The sequence below is a fragment of the Dermochelys coriacea genome, chromosome 15, assembly GCF_009764565.3.
Source record: "Dermochelys coriacea isolate rDerCor1 chromosome 15, rDerCor1.pri.v4, whole genome shotgun sequence".
Lineage (NCBI taxonomy): Eukaryota > Metazoa > Chordata > Testudines > Dermochelyidae > Dermochelys > Dermochelys coriacea.
The window spans coordinates 11,013,088-11,037,375 of record NC_050082.1 but is presented as its reverse complement, the minus strand read 5'-3'; the positions used below and the strand labels follow the sequence as shown (position 1 = coordinate 11,037,375).

The 24,288-nt window shown below is 42.0% G+C and overlaps 1 protein-coding gene across 7 annotated transcripts in view; it reads right to left on the bottom strand.

The window, feature by feature from the left end:
- SFI1 (SFI1 centrin binding protein) overlaps window positions 1-24,288 on the bottom strand; it is a 59,116-nt gene that overhangs the window by 33,946 nt on the left and 882 nt on the right. The window contains exons 1-12 of one of the 7 annotated variants that reach the window (XM_038373668.2): window positions 20,551-20,687; window positions 19,370-19,458; window positions 17,116-17,219; window positions 15,644-15,823; window positions 14,247-14,318; window positions 10,993-11,103; window positions 8,723-8,817; window positions 6,064-6,181; window positions 5,698-5,800; window positions 4,093-4,249; window positions 2,004-2,165; window positions 1,476-1,546 (exon numbers count right to left, since the gene is read on the bottom strand). In XM_038373668.2, the coding sequence (XP_038229596.1) occupies window positions 1,476-1,546; window positions 2,004-2,165; window positions 4,093-4,249; window positions 5,698-5,800; window positions 6,064-6,181; window positions 8,723-8,817; window positions 10,993-11,103; window positions 14,247-14,318; window positions 15,644-15,823; window positions 17,116-17,201 (1,155 nt within the window). In that variant the 5' untranslated portion in view covers window positions 17,202-17,219; window positions 19,370-19,458; window positions 20,551-20,687. Of the gene's footprint in view, window positions 1-1,475; window positions 1,547-2,003; window positions 2,166-4,092; window positions 4,250-5,697; window positions 5,801-6,063; window positions 6,182-8,722; window positions 8,818-10,992; window positions 11,104-14,246; window positions 14,319-15,643; window positions 15,824-17,115; window positions 17,220-19,369; window positions 19,459-19,660; window positions 19,680-19,701; window positions 20,189-20,550; window positions 20,688-24,288 lie in introns of those variants that run through there. The other 6 variants (XM_038373660.2, XM_038373659.2, XM_038373666.2 and 3 more) reach the window with 6 other exon arrangements.

Below are 24,288 nucleotides of genomic sequence, written 5' to 3'. Positions count from 1 at the left end.
AAACTGGACAGTCTCTACGTAAAAGAATGAATGGACACAAATCAGACGTCAAGAATTATAACATTCAAAAACCAGTTGGAGAACACTTCAATCTCTCTGGTCACTCAATCACAGACCTAAGAGTGGCTATACTTCAACAAAAAAGCTTCAAAAACAGACTCCAACGAGAGACTGCTGAATTGGAATTAATTCGCAAACTGGATACAATTAATTTAGGCTTGAATAGAGACTGGGAATGGATGAGTCATTACACAAAGTAAAACCATTTCCCCATGGTATTTCTCCCTCCCACCCCACCCTGCACTGTTCCTCTGATATTCTTGTTAACTGCTGGAATTAGCCTACCTGCTTGTCACCATGAAAGGTTTTCCTCCTTTCCCCCCCTGCTGTTGGTGATGGCTTATCTTAAGTGATCACTCTCCTTACAGTGTGTATGATAAACCCATTGTTTCATGTTCTCTGTGCGTGTGTATATAAATCTCTCCTCTGTTTTTTCCACCAAATGCATCCGATGAAGTGAGCTGTAGCTCACGAAAGCTTATGCTCTAATAAATTTGTTAGTCTCTAAGGTGCCACAAGTACTCCTTTTCTTTTTGCGAATACAGACTAACACGGCTGCTACTCTGAAAAATGTGGACACAAGAACAAATGGATATCACTGGCCATCAAATTTAGGTTTGAAATTAGATGAAGGTTTCTAACCATCAGAGGAGTGATGTTCTGGAAAAGCCTTTCAAGGGAAGCAATGGTGGCAAAAAACCTAACTGCCTTCAAGACTGAGCTTTCTATGTTTATAGAAGGCATGGTATGATGAGACTGTCTACAATGGTATGTCGCCAATCTGCAACTGCTAGCAGCAAATATCTCCAATGGGCAGTGATGGGACACTAGATGGGAAGGGTTCTGAGTTACTACAGAGAATTATTTCCCAGGTGTCTGGCTGGTGGGTCTTGCCCATAAGCTCAGGGTCTAACTGATCACCATATTTGGGGTCGGGAAGGAATTTTCCCCTGAATCAAATTGACAGAGACCCGGGGGGGGGGGGGGTTGCCTTCCTCTGCAGCCTGGGGCATGGGTCACTTTAAGGTGTAAACGAATGTAAGTGGTGGAGTCTCTGTTACTTGAAGTCTTTAAATTATGATTTCAGGACTTCAGTAACTCAGCCAGAGGTTATGGGTCTATTACAGGAAAGGGTGGGTGAGGTTCTGTGGCCTGTGATGTGCAGGAGGTCAGACTAGATGATCATGGTGGTTCCTTTCTGGCCTTAAAGTCTATTAATTTATCTTCTCTGCACACAACACCCTGATGAACAGAGAGTCTGGTGGATTCCATGACAGTTTGAGCTGAACATTTCATGGAAGGAAATACTATACATACCACCTAAAGCATAATACACATGTGGCTAGGTGCAGCTCTGGGAAATCATTCCAAATAGCCTAGATTCCCTCTCACCTGAGATATTACAAAGCGCTTACCAACAGATGATGCCGGTGATGCTTTTCTGCAAGCTTGTGCTTCCAGGTCTCTTCCATGCACAGTACAACATCTGTCATCAAGTTAAAAAGAAAGTATCTTTTATAGACACACACAACACACCCTCTCCTTCAGGGACAGGCACTGAATTCCAGTCCACAATTGCTTTAGTGTTGAATTTTCTGCACTGGCATGCACACAGAGACATTTTGGTTGCAGTGAAGCTGCTAGAGGCTTCACTGACTTAAAAAGACGCATCTCTTGTTTACTGTCAGCGATTCCCTGCTGCCATATCCTAGTGCCTGCAGGTTTTTAGCTAATGTGTTCCAATTGCTAGTCTTGCTCCCTTCCAATGCCCATTCACTATGGACTAACCTGCACCTTTCTAATGAACAGGTGCTTCTCAGTCCAACCATGCCTGACCAAAATGCTGCTTCTTACATTACTGCTCATCTACCCATACCCCTACCCCATCTACCTGCAGGAGTATCTTGAACCTGGCACCTTATGGTCGCATAAACAAAGGATACAATGTTTCCAGTGTGTGAAGACTCTCCGTAAGGTAACCCTTGCTGCTAGCTCACCAATGCACTCCTGGTGGATTTGCATGCTTCTCCTGTGCTCCCAGGCCCGCTGCCAGCCGGAGAAACATTGCTGGAGAACACAGACTTGGTGACGTTGCTGAGCCACTTCTAGAACAACAGACATGAATTACTCATGACCAGTTCTCTCTGCTCCTGCATCATTTGTTACAGGACAAGGCAATGACATGCAAACTCTAGACTCTCAAGTGACAGAATCTCCAGTACCAACAAGAGATGATGGGAATTTTACCAAGAATTTTACCACCACCTATTAGCTGACATTGTTCTGGTTATTCAGGAAATCCTTGCAGGAACGGATACTAGCTCTGAAGTTGGCTTCATACTCTTCCTGTCAGGTACCCCAATGAGCGTACACACTCCAATGTGTAAGCTTTGGTCAATAGAGCAATTTCCTTTCTAAGACCATATCCATCCTCTTTCCACAATAAGGCAACGGCATTCTGGATGCATCAGTACACAAACCACACAATCCTTGCTAGCCCAGGCCACAACTCTTCAACTGATGAACCACCAACCAGAAGCATCAAAGTGTTTCCTAAAAGGGAAAATATATCAACTTCTCCTATCGGTGGCAATGAGTTGTTTAGATAGTGAAGCCCTATTCTGTCCCATCTCTCCATTCAAATATAGTATCTATCTATACAAAGTGGAATAAAGACAAGCCAGGGAATTATAGACCAGTCATCTTAATTTGGGTATCCAGAATGATAATGGAGCAAATAATCAAACAATCAAATTGTAAGCTCCTAGAAGAAAATAAGGTAATAAGTAACAGTCAACCTGGATTTGTCAAGAACAAATCATGTGACACCAAGCTACTATCCTTCTTTGACAGGATATTCTTTCTAAATAGTGGGGAAGCAGTAGATATATATTTTGACTTTAGTAAGGCTATTGATACTGTCTCACATGACCTTCTCATAAACAAACTAGGGAAATACAGGCTAGATGAATCTACTATAAGGTGGGTGGACAACTGGCTCATAAACCATACTCAGAGAGAAGTTATCAATGGCTCACAATTGAGCTGGAAGGGCATATTGAGTGGGGTCCTGAAGGGACCTGTTGTGAGTCTGGTTCTATTCAAATATCTTCATAAATGATTTGGATTATGGCATAAAGAATACACTTGTAAAGTTGGCAGATGATAGCAAGCTGGGAGAGTTGCAAGCACTTTGGAGGACAGGATTAAAATTCAAAATGATCTTGACAAACTTGAGAAATGGTCTGAATTAAATAGAATGAAATTCAATAAAGACAAAAGCAATCCACTTATTAAGGAATAATTGTACAAATACAAAATGGGAAATGACTACCTAGGAAAGAGAACTGCAGAAAAGGATCTGGGGGTGATAGTGGCTCAAAAAACTAAATAGGGGTCAACAATGTAATACCGTTTCAAAAAAAGTGAACATCATTCTGAGATGTACAGCAGGACTGTTGTAAGCAAGACACAAGAAGTAATTCTTCCACTCTATTCAGCACTGATAAGGCCTCAGCTAGAGTACTGTGTCCAGTTCTGGGCACCACAATTCAGTAAAGATGTGAACAAACTGTAGAAAATCCAGAGGACAGCAACAAATGATTAAAGGACTAGAAAACATTGCCTACAAGGAAAGATTGAAAAAACTGGGCTTGTTTAGTCTGGAGAAGAGAAGACTTGGCAGGGGACACGATAACAGTCTTCAAGTACATAAAAAGTTGTTACAAGGAGGGTGATAAACTGTTCTCCTTAACCGTTGAGGACCGGAAAAGTAGTAATGGGTTTAAATTGCAGCAAGGAAGATTTAGGTTAGACATTAGGAAAAACTTCCTACCTGTAAGGTTAAGCACTGAAACAAATTACCTAGGGATGTTGTGGAATCTCCGTCATTGGAGGTTTTTAAGAACAGGTTAGACAAACACCTGTCAGGGCTGGTCTAGATAATCCTTAGTCCTGCTTCAGTGCAGCAGACTGGACTAGATAACTTATCGAGGTCCCTTCCAGTCCTATATTTCTATGATTCTCACTCACTGTCCTGATGCTTCTTTTCTCTTTGAAGCTGCAGATGCCCAAGCCAGGCCTTCATGCATCTTCTCAGCTCCCAGTGCTGATGATGATTCACTGCCCAGGCCTCCCTCTGTTTGTCATGCTGGATGTGCAAATACAGCTCCATCCACTGTAGCCAGGCCTGACAATACAAATTAGAAAAAATGAGGAGGAGGGTCAGCCATGATTAAGGAGAGGAAAGCAAGGGAACATTGAAGGAATTGGCAAGAGCAGAGGAAGGGGATAAGGAAGCACAAAGGCAACGGAGAGGGAGAGCATATCAAATAGCGACCAGGAGACAAAAATAAAGGAACTATGAGGTTTTCAGAAAGCAATCATTTATGTTCAATTCTATTGGTCATTTCCAATCTATTTAGGCCAGGACTTTCATTTACCGCCTCCTCCTGCCCCCTCATTCCCACCCTGGCTTTCCCTATATGTACAACCAAACTCCTCTCACCTTGTCAACAGCACTGAGTTGTTTCTATACCCAAAGCATACTGCAGAGTGGAAGGTGAGAGGGAACAGGGAATTCCAGGGTCAGTCTTACAACAGCCAGAGAAATTTTAAGTTACACTACCATTTCTTCCTTCTAAAGGGCAGAATGCTACTTTCTGGGAATGAATAATGGGCTCCCAAGTACAATCTTTTCATTTAAAGGAGATGAAGGAGGCGGGTATCTAAAGTCCTAACAGTGTTTCCCAAATCATGGGACCAGCCTCCCTGGCAAAGTGCTGATCCCATGCAGGGTTGCCATCTTTCAGACAGGCTGGAACCAAAGACCACACCCTACCCAAATGGAAAGAGAGCAAATGCCTTGTTCTAAACCCATGACAATAGCCATCACCCTTCCAGGGAAAAGGCTGAACAATTCCAGGGCACAGGAAATAAAATATATCATCTTGACAAATTATCTTCACTTTGGATTTCACAAAAGATTAACTGCCCATTGTACAGTGAGTGTCCTACACTCATTTTGCTTCTGCTGGGTAGTGAGTGTAAATGACCAAGCGAGGAAGATAAGATGACTGATTCCTTTTGGCCATGTGTTTGAAACATACTAATAAAAATAATTTTCCTCCACCTCTTATTTATCTATTTGTTTTAAAGTAGGGAATTCTTTGTGGCAGAGACCATGTTTTGTCTTTTTAATGACTCTATAAAACATCTGGTATCTTCCTGGGCATCGTGTAAAGAATCATAATAATTCCCTTTGGCCATGCAGCAACTTAGAAATGCACTGAACTCTAGAAAAGTCTGGATGTTGCTTTTATACCTGCATTGTAGAGAAGAAGGATGTTTGAGGATCGCATGTGGAGAGAACCCAGAGATGGTTCTATTTTACTTGCACAACTGAGAAGCAGTTCACAGGTAAGATCTTGCCTGGGGAACTCACACCTGCATGCACATCTGGAGGGGTAAGGTGAAACCTATACCTTGCATCACCCAATCTATAAACATCCTTTCATTAGAGGTATCTCAGTGAACAAAGGGATTATTGAGGGTGGAGAATTCTTTATTCATTTTTTAGCTATTGCTCACAACCATGTGTGATCTCAGGTATGAAGGGTCTGGGTTTGAAGGACTTACCCGAAACTGCAGGCTCTGGGCCCAGTGCTGCAGAGCCAGAGTATTCATCTCATGGCCAGTACACTTCTGGCACAGTCGTCTTGTCCACACTCTCCATGACACGCTGCCAAAAGCATTTAAGACCCATTAATTCTGCAGTGTGGGGTGAGGAACTAACCTCCTCTCATCAGAAAAGGCAGGGCTCTACATATACACGTTATTGATGCACTGCCTTCTAGATGGAGTCATGTGGTCCTTTGAGGGGTGGGGAGAAGGCAGTTGAGACAAAATCATAACTATGAACCAGCAAGATACAATGTAGGAACAGATCATGGGATAGAGAAGGTGTTTGTGATTAACATGTGACTGTTTCAAACACATTCTCACCGCAGAATGCTTGTTTCCCTGAACGCCAATGCCTCGGATCGCATCCTATGCTTGGTCCTGCGAACATCAATGTAGATCAGCCAATGCTGCCATGTCCAGCGCAGCTTCTGCTTCTCCGCTGTGCACAGCAATGGTCACAAGATTTTTTTTAAATGACATACAAGGATTTGGTATTTTTAACCTTACCAGCCTTATCATTATCAGCCTTACATTGCCACCTACTGGGAAAATCTAAAACTGCAGCCACTCCATGAGCTGGGGTTAGAGAGAGGCGGACAGATAAGCTTTGTCTGCACAAGGAAATTGTCCAGAATAGCTACTCCTCAATAGCTCCCTGCATGGACACTCTTATTCTGGAACAAGAGGTCCACATTAAGACTTATTGCGAAATAGCTATTGCACTTTAAATTCATATACTTTATTCCAGAATAATTTATGTAGACAAGTCCCTTAGCTGCTGGCAGAGCAACGGAGATGGGTTTAAGATAAGATCTGAAATATCAATAGCTTCAAATAACCCACAAGATATAAATAAAACACTGTTTAATGACTTTGTTCAGACAGCACAATTCCTGTGGGCACATACTGCAGCTTCAGATGCAGTTACTGAGAAAATATTATTTGTATAGCAATAGCTACACATTACTGACCCATTGCGCTGGACTCTGTACAAACATAGAACAAACCAGCGCTTGGCATCTTTTTAAATCTTCCAGATCTCCTAAGAGTATGAAATTACTCAGCATATCTGGCTTATTGGACAAGATTAAAAATATATCTAGTTCTTTATATAGCGCTTCATCAGTAGTCCTCAAAGCACTTTACAAGGGAGTATTATCCCCATTTTAATGGGTACATTGAGGCACAGAGAGGCGAGGATAAGAACCTGCCCAAGTTCAGTAGCATAGCCCGGAACACAACATAGGTTTCCTAAGTCACAGTCCAGTGGTCTATCCATTAGGACAAACTGCCTCCCTCTCAATCTCTTAGAACAAACCCATAGCCCAAGATGATGTTGATTTGGACTATTATTAATGAGAAATGACCCAAAGTATATCTTTCCCCAAACACAAGCTAGTTAATTTGATATCTTTCTATGGCAACGTCCTCCAAAAATCTAGTGAGCCAAGATCTAACATATCGTAAAAGGAATTACTTCTTTTTCACTTTTTGATTAATGGGAGGTTTATTATTTTTCTTTGCAAACCAAATAATTTGTGTTAATTTGATATGTGGTATTACATTTAAAAGCATTGCTCAGAGCTACTGGAGTAATTTCTCCATTTTCTCCTCTTCAATGTTGTAAATTCTAAGGTTTCATAATCAACACCTCGAGATGCAATTTGTGAAAATGGAAGTAGGGTTGCATGTTAATGCCTGGCCTCCTTACTTGGTGATGGAAAAATGATAAATATTTTATGTGTATATTACTGCCCTCCATCCTGAAGGATCCCTAAGTGCTTTACAAACTACAGCCAGGTCCTAGTCCCTGTACCTGATCAAATAAACTGGCTTGGGATAGGGGTATCTACAGCCGTCGGGGAGGACAGAATCCTTCCTCACCACTGGCCTCACTTTACAGCTGCCACTTAGCCTAAGGGACACATTTACTTCCACAACTGCTGGGATCTCCCTCCACAAGAAGGTGGATGAGTTTCTTTTGAGTTTACTATACCCAACATTAGGTGCTGGTCTGTAACTTTCCAGGGTTGCACACATATACAAACACCAGTTGTTAGTTGTCAGCTAACCTCCCACTGGACATGCAATATGGGACAGAAATCTTGACTTCAGCTTTAAAAATACAGTCATTTACCACTTGATCTCAAAGGAACCACTCTATCTTTGTCAGTAGTCACTGGAAGTTGAGACCATTACAGGCAAGTGGGGCAGGCATTTGCAAAGAAAACTAACTTTCTCCTCCAGTGAATCTAGAATATATATCCCCTTTGCATGTGCGATTCCCCAGCTGGGTTTCATAGCCACGGTAGACTAGAGAACATGTGCACCCTGCTTTAGTGCATTTGAGTCCTGGATTCTGTAGCTCCTAACATAGATCAAGTCAGAACTCTATTATGCTTCATTTCACCTGTAACATGTTCTAAAAAGAGAGGGGACTCAGGATAAGGTGGGTAAAAATCAACATATGCACAAAGAGGAAGCCAGAGTTGACTCCTACATCAGCTGAAGGGCTGGGGAACTCCACCAATAATTTGTTCTAGTGAAAATACCCATTCAAATACATACTGTACCAATGATCAGACCCACACTGAAGAGCAGATAGAGAGTCCCTTAAGCTTTTTCACTGGCATCCGTAACTATCTGTATAGCTGCACACTACAATGCATCAAGAGCAATCTCCCCTGCTAGCCTTACGTAGACAACCATCTGCACATAAGATTCAGAGATTCCAAGACTATTGTGATCATCTAGATCTCCTGTGTTACACAGGCCACAGAACTTCCCCAAAATAATTCCCAGAGTATAACACCCAAGCTTGATTTAAAAATTACCAATGATGGAGAACACACCACAAGCCTTGGTAAATTATACTTTCACACAGGAGTCGGGGAGGTAAATACACAAACACGTGCAGGGAAATACATCCTTGAAAAACTGACATTATGTTTAAGAAAGCTGCTCCCCCTTCCCCTCTCACCATGAGCCTCTGCAACACGATACTTGCACCTCTTTTCTCGCTGCTGGCATATAAAAGTTTTCCAGGCTTGGAATATCAGGTTGTACAGGAAATATCTGAACAACAGAAAAGATATTAGAATTGGATGAGGTACAGAGAAGGGCAACAAAAATGATTCAAGGAAATTAAGGAGAGATTAAAAAGACTGCCAGTGTTCATTTTAGAAGAGAGACTAAGGGAGGACATGATAGAGGTCTATAAAATCATGAATGGTGTGGAGAAAGTGAATAAGAAAGTGTTGTTTACCCCTTCAGAGAAGACAAGAACCAGATCACACAATAACATTAATAGGCAGCAGGTTTAAAACAAACATAAGGAAAAACTTCTTCACACAATACACAGTCAACCTTGGGAACTCATGGCCAGGAGATGTTGTGAAGGCAAAAAGAATAACTAGATTAAAAAAAGAATTAGATATATTCATGGAGGATATGTCCCTCAACGGTATTAGCCAAGATGGCCAGGCTGCAACCCTATGCTCTGGGTGTCCCTAAACTCTAACTGCCAGAAGCTGGGACTAGATGAATGGATCACTTGATAAATAGTCCTGTTCCATTCATTCTCTCAGAAGCATCTGGTGCTGGCACTGTCAGAAGACAGGATACTGGGCTAGATGGACCATTGGCTGACCCACTATGGCCATGCTTATGTTCGCATGTTAAAAGCAAAACAAAAAAAATCCATCGTAAGTCTTGATCCAATCTAGCTAGTTCCTGTACAGCAGACCTGGTCTCAATTGTTCTGGAATGGGCAGGAGAGATTCCTATCATACAGAGCAGCTTCTAGTGAGACTTTATAGTCAGATTCTGAAAGGGAAGTGTCTCGCAGCACAGAATCTGGACTTTTTCCTCTGCCATTCAATGGAAAAGTCATGGTGGCACAAGGAAAGTGAGGCTTCTTAACATCCAAGGGGAAAAAGTTTTGGATCAACTTTGATTGCCCTTTGGATAACCCATTCTGCATAGGCAACATCTTCACAGAGATATTTTTAGTGAGTGTGTGTGGCCTAGACTCTCAATCACTCATCCATCAGTGTTTCAGTCTACTTTTAAATAATTACACTGCCCCATACTGAGACATTAACAACAAGAGGATTCTGAAAGCTTTCTCAAACTGAAAAGGACTGCACAGAAAGAGCATGTAAAATGAGACAGAACTAGGGTACCCATTAACTCCTCACTCTCTGAGACAAGGTGAAGAAAGAAGAAACCTCTTTGTTCCTAGGAACAATAGCCAAAAAAGCCTTGTGAGAAAGACAGAAGAGTACAGGAGGCTTTGATGTTACAGTAAGAGGCTGAGGGGAAGGTATAAAGGGATTATATGGTTACTCAGGATATATAAAAGCCTCTTGAAAAGAAAACTTAAATTTGTCCCATCATACAGTAATATAAGCAGAAGAGGATCTAGAATGCCTCTTTCACTACTAATGAAAAGGAGTACTTGTGGCACCTTAGAGACTAACAAATTTATTAGAGCATAAGCTTTCGTGAGCTACAGCTCACTTCATCGGATGCAGCTCACGAAAGCTTATGCTCTAATAAATTTGTTAGTCTCTAAGGTGCCACCAGTACTCCTTTTCTTTTTGCGAATACAGACTAACACGGCTGCCACTCTGAAACCTGTCACTACTAATGGGCTCAGAGTTTGTGCCAACATGGAAGATAATCTGGGAGCAAGACAGAGATCAAGTTCCCAAAGAGATCAAGTTCCCAAATCTTAGTCAACATGTGAGCAGCAGACAAGAGGCATGGCAACTACTTTGCATTTTGACACAATAAAAAAAAAATACAAAAGACAAGTGTCCAGCTGCTCATTTGCTCCTTCTTTTCAAGTCAAATAACAGCATACCTCAAGAAAACTTGGCCACTTAGAAGACGAGAGGAATATCAACATGAATATGTTCAGAGTGATCTAAATTAATTATTGGTTCCTGGAAATCAGTAAATTTGATTCATACAAGGTGAACAGTACTCTGAAGATACCTGAGCTGTGACATCTGATTTCATCTTAGGACAAAGAAAGAAAAATGTACTGTTTGTTGGATGAAGGGTGGCAATAAGAAAAGAAGAAAAAGTTGTAAATAATAAGTGAGGAAAGCATTAACATTGGCCTTTCCTCACCTAACAGTGCTGCTGGGGTAGTTTGTTTACTGACATACACACCATCCTCCAAGACCAGGGAGGATTTCTCACACAGCTGTGGATACAACAATACAAGGTCCTTTCACAGACCTGTAATGGCAGTCAGCTCTGATGCTGAGCTTCCACTCTCTGCAAACAATCCACCATTCCTCCTTCCACTCGCCAAAGGTTTTTTGCAGAATCTTCCGATCATAATGACATCTATACAGTTGAAAGATTTTGAGGATGGGAAGATTTGTAAAAATATCTTAGACAATAAAAAATACAGTCTCCTTTAAAATGTACCTCTCCTTTTTCCAGTATTAACTGCTTAACCCAACCACACTTAACTGCATAACAAAACTTTGCCCTTCTATACCACATTTAATCTGAGAATCTAAAAAGTGCTTTAAGATACAATTAATTGAGCCTCACACAACCCTTGTAAACAATTACCCCTTTTTTAAAATTGAGAAACAAAATAAAGAGAGGATAAGCGACTTGCCCAAGATCACATAGTCAGTTGGTGGCAGACCTGGGAATAGAACTCATCTCTTGAGCTATGCTCGAGCCTTGAACCATTAGACAACACTTTGCTACATTTACATCTCTAGTCAGTCTTGTTCGTTATTGGTTTGTGTGAATGTTTTTTCCAAAAGCTAACTTTTGTTTTAATTTTTAAAAGTATATTTGTAACTAATTTGGATTACAGGCTTATATTTCTCTGAAATACACCAACTGTGCTCCGTGAAACAAATTATTCTGAATTTAAAATTCCGAAAAGGGATGATTAAAAACCTTAGATAATATTCTTTCTACATGCACCATGTGCTAACAGTGTGGTTGCTTGTCGGCCTTTAGTTGACATGTATAAAGGTTTATGAATGAGCTACTGCCTCTGAGTTTATTAACCTAGTCCTTTAGCACAAGCCATAAAGGTCTTTGCTTTTAGATCCAGAGATCCTGGGTTCAATTCCCACAGATGACCAGGCCAGCAGACGGTGTTACATGAACATTCACGTTAATGCTAAACTAATAAAAACTCAGATGGAATGAGGTTTTGAACTAAGGAACTGGGACTCAGATGAGGGATTTCAAAGAACAAGATTCTCTATAATTAGAAATAACAATGACCAGTATATCTATTCTCCCTTCCTGAGATACCTCACTTCACTTGAACATTACTCTGGGGAAATAATCATTGGCCAAAATGACATAGCTGATATTCTGAAAAATGTAAAATTGCACTAGGTGCAAAAGTGAATAATTTCCTCATGTTTCTCATCTACATATATTTTTCATAGAGATTTAGGAAAATGGAAGGATCAACCTAAGAATAGGCAAGAAAACAGAGAGAGATAAGCAAACAATGGGCCCAGTCTTGCATTCCTTGTTCACGGGAGGAATCCCACTGTGTTAATGGGGCTGTTCAAATGTGTAAGGACTGCAGGATCAGGATCAGGCTCAAAATGACCAGCCCCGCCCCCTCAAACAAACAACAAAAAACCCCATATATTACAATTCAAAGCTACCTACCCCATCAAACCAAGCTGCTAAGCCATTCCAAGCACTCAAGCAGGAAAAAATGAAAGAGCCATAAGTTATTCTTTCAGATTGGCTGAATTGTTAAAACAACAGGAGGGTGGTGAACCAGGGCAACATGGGATTTGGGCAGACCTGGCACTATCAGTGGGGCAAAAGAGACATTGTGTTCCCCCAAATGATCTTCAAGGAGCCCCAAATGATTGTCAGAAAGACCAAAATATGTACAATATGTACGTACAGCCTTCATCCTTTATTTAAATTATAAATCATGGCAAAATACTGACACAGTAGCCAAATTTCACTTTTTTAAATTCTTAGATCCCTGGAAAGTCTTGGATTTTAACTACCTCCTTGAAAGGTTGTTCGCTTTTTAAATTACAACATTCAAAGGCCCAAAAATACCCATTTGCCTCCCCTAATAATGTGACCCTAGATCTGGTCCTGGATTTGGGAACAATATTTTTCAATTTAAAATAAAGTTATTTTGGTTTAATTTAGCTGGCTGAGCTCTAGATTTCAAAAATGGCATTTTCATTCATTTACCAGACTTCTTATACTGGATCTTCACATTGCCAAAGCAAGTAATGCACACCCAATATGTGGGAGGAAGAGGGGAAGAGTACTATTCTGGCTCACAGAACAATTTGTGTTCACCAGCTAATAGAGTCTTGGTAAAAATTTATATTCCTCATAGTGGAATCAAATGGGATGACTCGGGGCCTGATCTAACTCATACTGAAGTCAATGCAAGTCCTCCACGGTCTTCAATAGGAACTGGATTATGCCTATAGAGCAGGGGCGGGCAAACTTTTTGGCCTGAGGGCCACACTGGGTTTCCAAAATTGTATGGAGGGCCGGTTAGGGGAGGCTGTGTCTCCCCAAACAGCCAGGTGTGGCCTGGCCTCTGCCTCCTATCCGACCCCCCCGCTTTTCACCGTGACTGCTTCCCCAGGACTCCTGCCCCATCCAACCCCCCCCCACCCCCTGATCACCCTCCCCCCAACTCCCCTGCCCTCTATCCAACCCCCCCAGCTCCCTGCCCCCTTATCACGCAGCCTGGAGCAACGGTGACTGGCAGCACTACAGCCGCACCACCCAGAGCACTGGGTCAGGCCACGGCTCTGCAACTGCGCTGCCCGGCAGCCCAGAGTGTTGTGCCAGCGGCGTGGCGTGCTGAAGCTGCGGGGGATGGGGAACAGCAGGGGAGGGGCCGGGGACCAGCCTCCTGGGCCAGGAGCTCAGGGGCCGGACAGGAGGGTCCCACGGGCCGGATGTGGCCTGCGGGCCATAGTTTGCCCACCTCTGCCGTAGAGCAAGGACAAGCAAGAGCGTACACACAAATTAAAGTAAAATAGGAAGAAATTCCAAAGAGTGTTGCTTTTTCAGTAGTGATTTAAAACCAAATTGCTGTAGCAGTTCAAAGATCAAATATGCAAAGCATTTGTGAATACACATTAAGAATAGCCTTGTATACTGCAGGATGAAGTGAACTAAATGATCTACTGGGTCTTTCCCACTTTTACTATCTATAATATTATAATTTTAAAAACATACAATGAAAATCAAAGGCCAAATTCTACTTTCAGTTTTACTGGTGTAAATCCCGCAAATCTGCACTGAAACCAGTGCAATTTCTCTGGATTTACAGTTAAACTAAAATGTGGCCACAATTATTTAAGAATAATATTCAGAGACAGGATCTCAAATAATTTCAGAAGGCATCTGCAAATATTTTCCTGCAAAGCAGGTATCCGTTTGCCTAGCCATACAAATGCTCAGCCATGTCAAGGCACAATATTACTACTTGGAGCTTCAATTACCTGGCTTTGGAAGAAAGAACTTGTCCAAATGTCTTTTTCACCCACAAATAGAGGAACTTCCTGGCCAGATGCCTGGAAGACAAACATAGGTTAGTTGCCTTTCTGCATTTTTGTACTCAATCTCTTAATTTCCAGGCAATGGTTTTGGAGACTCAGAAGCTTGATACATAATAACTACAATACACAACACTAAGGTCCCAATCCTGCACAGACTTACATAGATATTTAACTTTAACCGTGTAAGTTGTCTCATTAACTTAGGCATGTGTACGGGACACACTTAGCTGGGAAATCCATGTAGACAAGATGTCTCCTCTGTAATCTATTACACCTAATGATATTAAATAACAATGAAAGTTGCTAACTGGGATGCCGTCAGGTGATTTAATGGAGCTTAGGCCCTTCAGTGTTTCATTCGCATGGTGACTATCCGATCCCATAACAAAATGGCTTTTTCTAAACAATTTGTAGAGTGGGTCTTAGATCACAGAACTAAGAGCTAAAATGCCTGGCTAGATTCCTGTATTTATAATTCTATTCATATGCATCTTATTCACTACTAGTTATTTACATTTTCCTACAAGAGGAATAGCAAAAGATATCAAATGTCTCATAAAGCAAACCATTCAAAATACAGAATCAGCCACAGTGAGGAGGACACTCATAGTACTACTTTGTATTTAGTGAGCACCTTTCCCCTGGAAATCAAAAATAGTGAGTATTATTAGTCCTATTTGACAGATGGAGAAACTGAGTGTAAGGGACTGCGGAAGACTTTGTTACGGCCTAGCCAGGGAATTTTTGCTTTTTTAAGCCAAGAGGTTATTGTGGGACATAGATAGCTGCTTTGTTATTGTAAAATAAAAATAGCTTTTAAAGGACATAACTGCTTTGTTATTGTAAAAAATAGTTTTTGAAGGACACAGCTGCTTTGCATGGCCCTTTGCTAGATAGTAAAAAGCCCCCAACTTTATATTTATGAGCTGTTTTTGTGTAATGCTTATTAATGCTGACTGTCTGCCCCTCCGTCGGACTCTGTCCCAGGCAAAGCTCCGGTGTGCTGGGTTCCCCACCTCTGTGACTGTAACGCTTGGAGTCCCCGTTGTGGGTGGGTCACTAACTTTCAATAAAGACAATAACTCACAGCTGTGCGTAAGCCTCGTTTTTCTCAAAGTACTCCTGCCAGGCCTGTGGTGCTTCGAGCACCTTGGCCCAAAACACTGAGCCACAAAAAGGATAAGTGACTTTCCCAAGGTCACTTAGCAAATCAATGGCAAATATGAGAGTAAAATCCAGGTCTCATGACTTCCAGTCCCCTGCTCCAACCACTAGAAAATGCTCCCTTCCGTAGTAAGATTAAAAAACCAAAGCATACAGAGCACAGCTTTCACTATCACCTGATACGGAGTTCTTTTAACCTCCCACCTCGGTTCCAGGTGTATGTGACCCGATACGGAACCTGATGACTCCCATTCCAACACTGATTCCCACCAGGCTGGGGTGTAACAGATCGTCCAAATGTATGGACTTTGGGAGTATGCAATTTCTGGGCTGCATCTCTCTTGAAAAATCTTAAACTTAAAAGGAAAGAGACAAAGAAATATCACTTGTAAGGTCAGATTCACAGTTAGCAGACATTAATGTCTATGTGATCTCATCCATACAAAAGTATCACACTAAAATCACATATAAAGTTAACGCCTGCAGACAGTATTTTTAAAAGTTTCATTTGATTCATTTTCATGCTCAGTAAACAGTCTCCTGAAATTTCTCAGTCATTCCCCAAAAGTTGCAGTAACACATGGTGATGGGAGTACAGTGGTCCAAGAGCAATCATCCCATTCATATTTCCTCTTTCTTTTAAAGGTGACATGGAAAAGAAAGAACATTGGTTTGTGTTCTCTTTCACTTTGTTAATATTTACAAAGTCCTGAAACTTTTGTTCAGGTGGATTTAAACTTGTTGTTCTGCTTATTTTTTACCTTCAGAATAATAACAACAATATTACCACCTATTACTTTCTTACCTATTTTTGCTGAAAGCTTCCTACTAGAGTACTAAAGTGGGAGCTTTCTCAACCTTCAGTTAAAGGGCAAGAGGCATTTAATCTTTCACAAAAAGATCCTTTCTCCTAGCTGTGCGCAGATATGTGAATTAAATATGTTTTTCTTAAATAATTAAATAAAATAATAATAATAGTTTTAAGAAATCTGACTAAAAATCCCTTCCTGTTTCTTGGTACTTGTGATGTCACAATCCTATTAATTCTCCAGTGTTCCATATAGTCTTACAGGAAAGATGATGCAGATGAGCCCTGAATTGAAAAACAAGTAGGGAAAAAATGAACTTTTCTGAAAAAAAATCTTTCAGGCCTTTATTCATTATAAAGAAGCCAAACTAGGCAAAACATTTTTTCCCCTTTGTGGGTCATCTTTAAACAGTCTGTCTCAGTCAAAGTGCAGTTCCATTCTGAAAAGTGACTTTAAAAATGGTGTTATGGGATTCCATGTTTAACATTCCTGATTGATTTTATGATAACAACCACAATTTAAGACCAGCTACAACTTGTTGAACCAGTTGCATCCAAGTTTCCTTCCCAGAAGCAAACACTGCCACCACCCTCCAGATTTGAACATTAGAACCATAAACACATTCCTGAGCTCCCTAATAGGCAACAGAGGCTTCATCTATACAAATAATGGAACAATTTTTGAACAGATGTCTATAAAACATTGTTAATAGCATCTTCTGAGCGAAATACACAGGTAACACAACTTTTATTTAGCTCCAATGGAGTTGGATTGATATAAAAAACAAAATAATATAACTGCATCCTTTAACATGGGAGTGCCTATCCACCATTCCTCACCTGCCCTTGGACTTTTTCTCCATCTTTCCTCCAATCTTGGGTTCTCTATAATCAAATCCACTACTCTTTCTGCACTGGAATCTCATATGTTAGCAGTCAAACACCTTAGGATAATATATAAGAATTATTTTGAGTTATTTTTGGTGAATCAGTGGTGCTCATATGACACATACATTTTGTATAATCTCTCAGGTGCACCCCAACCACTTCTCACACAAACTCACCTGAATAAAATAGTATACAAAACTTCTAGATGTTCAGTCAGTCAGAATAATGGACTGCTGAACATTCACAACCCTCTGATTTTATAAAGTTGATTTCAATGGGTTTATTCAGTGAATAAATATCCAAATATCATGGTAAGATCCTATACATGCATTTCTAATGTGCCCATCTCCATAACATTTATGTGCTCAACAGACTGGTTTAGTCAAATAATGCAATTGAACTGTTAGAATTTTTAGTGACACCTGGTCCCTATGTATCAATATCACAAACAATTTGATATATTTTGTTGATTGATCCCATACACAAAGGAACTGAAAAATAAGAAGCATGAAAGAACTTGACAGCTGGATATAAAAAGAGCAGTCTGATTGGCTGACAGGGATGTCAGACCATATCGATAATGCCCAGTAAGTACATAAGTCTAATTTGTTTTCTTTATAATAATGAGCTGCATTTCTTAATACAGTGAATTTATAGAGAACTACTCTGTTTCTCAGGTTTCAGAGTAGCAGCCGTGTTAGTCTGAATTCGCAAAAAGAAAAGTATACTTGTGGCACCTTAGAGACTAACAAATTTATTTGAGCATGAGCTTTCGTGAGCTACAGCTCACTTCATCGGATGCTTTCCATGAAGTGAGCTGTAGCTCACGAAAGCTCATGCTCAAATAAATTTGTTAGTCTCTAAGGTGCCACAAGTACTCCTTTTCTGTTTCTCAGGTGATTAAAGTCAAAGAGCCTTTGGATTTGTGCTTTCAAGAACCATCAAATCTTGCCAGACACATAATACTTACTGTGACTTATTGCTCTTTGAAAAGACTACTTTCTTAAAGTAGAGCAAATGATCTTTGCTGCAGACTATTAGCTTGGAAAATGTAGCTTAATTTTTTTTTTTTTGGCATCCTTAGAATAGGCTCTGTGTTTGCTGGTGCTTTTTTGCAATACAAATTTCAAAGCTAATTTTGCCCAGTTTTGATTAACAGAAAAATACCTCCCAGATTGTGACCTTTTATTTCAAATTTTAACTCACAAGGAATAGCGTAAGCTAAGTTTATAAACCCCATGGCAATCAACAGTTATGATGAAACATTGAGACACCCTAATGATAACATCAGTCAAGATTACTTAACTCTTGAGACAACAAGGGCTGTCTAAATAGAACTGCTGCTGTATAACCAAATCCTGGTATTTATATGAACCTAGGTCCCAGTATCTAGACATACTAGTTATGAGCCAAGATACGAGGAAACAGATAACAGGTGAAACTGCCTCAAACACAAATGAAGAAAATGGAATACCAAATGCAACCCCTGATCCTGTAATGAACTCTGTGCAAGTGGACCCCTAGCCAGCACAGAGTCTGACTAAAATTAATTTGGCACTGAAAATGCAGGGGTCTGCCTCCACAGAGCACACTGTAGCATTAGGATCTAAAAGAAAAGTTTCTCTGAGCAAGGCATGAAAGATTGGAATGAAAGGGACATTAAGGCCTCAATTCTGCAAAGTGATATGAGTGAAGATAGACCCCTGTGCCCATGGACAGAGTCACTGAAGTCAATGGGTCTCTGCCCACAGTGAACTCCTTGTGGGATCAGGGCTGAAGAATCTAAATATACTCATTTTCAATCAAACTTTCATATATATGCTATAGTATAAATACACACATACATACTACAGAACTACACGGTAATGATCCAAACCCTTGTAATAAACACAATTAAGATGTTATGTTTGGAGTCCTGGCTCTAACATAATAATCGTAACCTATCTACTATGAAGATATTTGTATTGTGCTGGTCTCTGTGGTATTTGTACTTTCCCTATTTAAAGAGCTGTAAAACATTAATAACAAAACTAGTCTAATGCTTTATATTGACCAGACAGTTCTTGGGAAGGGCAACTTCTCACTTTGAATTCCAATCCCATTCCATTTGTGAGAGTTCACAAATCCCCTGGAAACTCTCTTTCCCATGGCACTACAGGGAAGTGTCATAGATTCAGAACAATCCTGTTAATATGGCAGACAATACCTGGGAGTCTGGGTTCCTCTGGCACAGCCTCTAGCATTAGAACCCCCTCACTCTGATTTGCCTTTCCCTTTTCATACCCAGAAAAGGATCTGAAAAGTGGGAGAAGGGAAGGTCATGGCTTCACAGCCCAAGCTCAGCCCTACTGTATCCCCTCAGCTGCTTTTATGAGTAACCAGGAACACTTGTGGGGCCCCTACGTTTTACAGGAGACCGTGCACAGACTCAGCAGTTCACAGGATGGCTAGATTCCCCAGTCACAAGGTAGGACCAAGGAGGCGGAGTACAACTCACAGTCCCATAACCCACTCCTCCAGTAGCAGGACCAGGATTATCTTGACAGGGGACCAACTTGCTGCTCGATCCACCAGTCTTCCAGCAGGAGACTAAGTTATACAGGGAGGTTGACTCACTGTCTGAGACCCACCCCCCACAGCTCTGGGACAATGGGATGGGGGGGCACTCACTGCCCTAGAGCCACCCCCCCCCACACAGTTGTAGGCCCAGGGGGGCAATTCACTGCCCTAGAGCCCCCCACACACACACACTCAGAGCTATAGGACCGGGGGGGGCAACTCACTGCCCTAGAGCCCCCCCCACACCCACAGAGCTGTAGGACCGGGAGGGGGACAACTCACCTCCCTAGTGCCCCCCCACACACACCCACAGAGCTATAGGACCGGGGGGGGCAACTCACTGCCTTAGAGCCCGCCCCCCCCACACCCACAGAGCTGTAGAACTGGGAGGGGGGCAACTCACCGCCCTAGTGCCCCCCCCACACACACCCACAGAGCTATAGGACCGGGGGGGGGAACTCACTGCCTTAGAGCCCGCCCCCCCCCCACGCCCACAGAGCTGTAGAACCGGGAGGGGGACAACTCACCGCCCTAGTGCCCCCCCACACACACCCACAGAGCTATAGGACCGGGGGGGCAACTCACTGCCCTAGTACCCCCCCACACACACCCACAGAGCTATAGGACCGGGGGGGGCAACTCACCGCCCTAGTGCCCACACACACACACCCCCACAGAGCTATAGGACCGGGGGGGCAACTCACTGCCCTAGTGCCCCCCCACACACACCCACAGAGCTGTAGGACCGGGAGGGCGGTCAAACCACGCCCTAGACCCCCCCGGCTGTGTAACCAGGGGGACAATTCACGGCCGGACCCCAGTCCCCACCAGTGAGGCAACTCGTATCTCTCGCGGCAGACGCCGAGCGGAACCGGGACCAAGCCGTGACCCAGCGGCTCCTCCCGCGCAGTCCCCAGCGCAGCCTCCAGGCCCGCCCGGCGCACCGCCTCTATCACCATGGAGACGAGCAGCAGCAGGACCCCAGCCCGTATCTCTGAGCGATGCGGCCCCGCAGCGGCCTCTAGCGCCTGGGAGGGGAATGGGGGAGAAGGAGACGCAGTCAAGCCCCATCATGACAGGTTTCAGAGTAGCAGCCGTGTTAGTCTGTATTCGCAAAAAGAAAAGGACGACTTGTGGCACCTTAGAGACTAACACATTTATTTGAGCATAAGCTTTTGTGAGCTACAGCTCACTTCATCGGATGCATTCCGATGAAGTGAGCTGTAGCTCACGAAAGCTTATGCTCAAATGAATGTGTTAGTCTCTAAGGTGCCACAAGCCCCATCCTGTCTCCTTTGCCTCCTCAGTGCGTGCCAGCTCCCACATGGCTATTTGGTATGTGAATGATAAGGCCCAGCAGCCACCGGGCAAAGGACATGATCTTAAGCACCCACCCGCGTCCTGCTCTGAGTAACCTCAAACAATCCCATGGCACATTCTCTGGGAACACCACTCAGAGCATGTCCCTACTCCAGCCCCAATCCAGCAGCAGGTGCTATATGTAGCCGGCTAATTGCACTTAGAACTCTTCACCTTCAGCACTAGATGAACTGATCCTTACAACACATCTGCAGACCTAACCATTACCCCTCTTTACCTCAGGTACAGAGAGACAAGGTCATACAATCAGCCAATGGCAGAGTTGGGAAGAGAGCACACATGACTAAAATGCTCTAGGGACTGGGGATGAAAACTGCTATACTAATGTAAGCAAGTTATATTATTATTTAATTATTAGTTATTATTGGTTTTGAGAGGGCAGGTCATTTTGAATGACTTTCCTTGATAATAATCTACTTCTTGTGACCAGTGTCCTTCCTTCTAAGCTTGACAATGTCCCTCTCAGACCATTTGCTAAGCTTGATCCCCAAAATGTCAAGCCCGTTCATGAACCCAGAGATCTCCTGTACTTCAATACAGGCAAAATTCCACAGGGTTTCTGCCAGGAAAGAAGCCATCTGTCAGTGTCTGAATAAAGAATTTTGGGGCCCTGTGCACAGTGGCAATTGAGGAAACCCCACCTTCCCTGTCACCAGGTGGATGGGAGGACCAGGGAGGGTGTTGGAGAGCAAGCCTCCACACACTCACCCTGCAGTGACTTCAGTCCTTTCGTGCTGGTGCAGCTCCCCACTCCTGTTTTTTTAGCTCTCTCCACAGTATGTAGGTAGGACCCTCCCCTGCCCCCTCATCGTGTGTGTGTGTGTGTGGGGGGGGCCCTGTGCAAGTGCACTGAGTGCCTTTGGTTAATCTGGGCTCACCTTTTATTGCCATCTTCATGACATCGCTTTGAAACTTGCTTTTTAAGCACAAGGCATATTAAAGAATGCAGTCCTTATGCAGACAAAATTCCCATTGAAATAAATGTATCGGCATGAGAGCTACAAAATCAAGTCCAAAATCAGCATAAAAACTTGACACAGTATTGCATTGGGTTAGTCACCTTTTGCCATAGCTGTAGAAAGAGGAAAATATAATCCTTCTTATATATTCCTGTTTTATGAAGTGTATGGCTATCTCCTGTTTTCTAAGGTGTTATAAGAAGTTACAAAATAGCATTTTAGCTTAGGACGCAGGGATATTTACAAAAGCTACAGTTAAACTAAACAAGTTTGCAATCCATTTCAAAGTGTGTATCTAAAGTATTTTACAAATACAAAGAAAAAAAAATCCATGGATACCTGTTAGTTATCTATTCTAATAGTGTATTTGTTCCAGTCCTTCTTCCCCCATTAAACATTTTTTCATACGGAAAGCTGACTTCAATAGAATTTCTGCTCACTACGAAATTCAGCAGGACTCCAGTTCCTGAATCCATTGTACATTCACCATTATTTAAAAAAAAATTAAATCTATATGCATAATAATAAATAAATCTTTGTACATAGACAGTCATTAAAGAAAACCCTGGTTGAACTGTTCTTTTTAGATTACATAGTTAGTTACTTTAAAGTTCACAAAAGGTGCCAGTCTATTTGACAGCACTGGAGAATTGTATCAGATATAATATATCTATTGCAAACAGCTATAATAGCAATAATGGGAAGTACCCTGATTATCCTGCCCTAATTTGTAAAATCTGTCATGTCTCCCTTGTAACAAATATCCCTGATCCACTCAGTTTCAGTTTTCTCCCAACCCTAGAAGTGCTATGTGATTCCAGATATCTGCCTCAAACCTCACATGTATTAGGCTCTGATCCTGCACTGAGAACTGCACAGCAGGTTGACCCGATAACTGTGTGGAATCCCATGAAAGACAATGGGTCTGTGCGCAGACATAGAGTCTTCCTACATAGTTTCTCAAAAAGAAAAGGAGTACTTGTGGCACCTTAGAGACTAACAAATTTATTAGAGCATAAGCTTTCGTGAGCTACAGCTCACTTCATCGGATGCATGTAGCTCACGAAAGCTTATGTTCTAATAAATCTGTTAGTCTCTAAGGTCCCACAAGTACTCCTTTTCTTTTTGCAAATACAGACTAACACGGCTGCTACTCTGAAACCTGTCATAGTTTCTCAAAAGAGCCTTACTTTACAGTGGACCTTTCAAAACACTATACCTTGTAGGGCTCTTGCTTAACCCTCAAGTATGACAGTTGGAGCAGTGCTGAAGAGGTCTTCATCCCGCAATAAGCTAATTAAGGTGGACAAAGAGTGGATCAGCCTGGCAAACTTGCTGTACATGGAAGGTATCAAATGGTAGCCATTTTTAAATGTATGTTTAAAGATATCACTGACTTGTAATGTAAGAAATCTTTATATAATATTGTTTCATTCTACAATAAAGGTTGATGTCAATGTATTATTTAATATGGATCTTCTGTTTAATTGGAAAATAGTTGAAGATATTGACTTTTGCCCCAATCCTGCAAGTTGCTCCACAAAGGCAGATCCCTGTACTTATGTAGAGTTGACCCAACAGGGCTCCTATTCTGAACAATTTTCACAACTGGGACCCTAAATGGAGTTCTGTGGACCTAGGGGGTCCACTTACCTGGAACTCAATGCAAGATCAAGCTCTCAGATGCTGTTAATTGAATATCATCTAAAAAAGTTCTATAAACAGGTGTTGGAAATATATTCTCTATTTCTTGCTAATAGCATAGGTGTACCAGAAAACTGAGAATAAGAAAGATTAAGTAATACAATTCCCTGTTCTTATTTTCCTCCTGTTATGAAGACATACCAAGCTTCACTCATTTGAGAAGGGAAATGCCTCATTTTGGATTGATTTAAAGGGTATTGTTTAAAACAAGTCTTTGATGAAAAATGATTTTGCAGTGTGTATATGGGTCCCTGACAGGCGAGTACAGTGCACATGACCCTCTCCCCCTCCCCCACCAACTCACCCCCCAAAAAACACCCCACATACAAACAACAAAATAACCCTGTGCTGGAACTAAGCACTCGCCCTGCCAAATAACCCATCATTAACAGCACAGTTGGGCTTGTTTTAAAATCACTACCTGGTGTAGTTGGTCTAGCAGGGAGTCAGGCTACACGCTTCACTCTATAGCTACCTTTATTCTCTTATTTTTTCAGATCAAAGGGGAACACAGAGCCGAGAA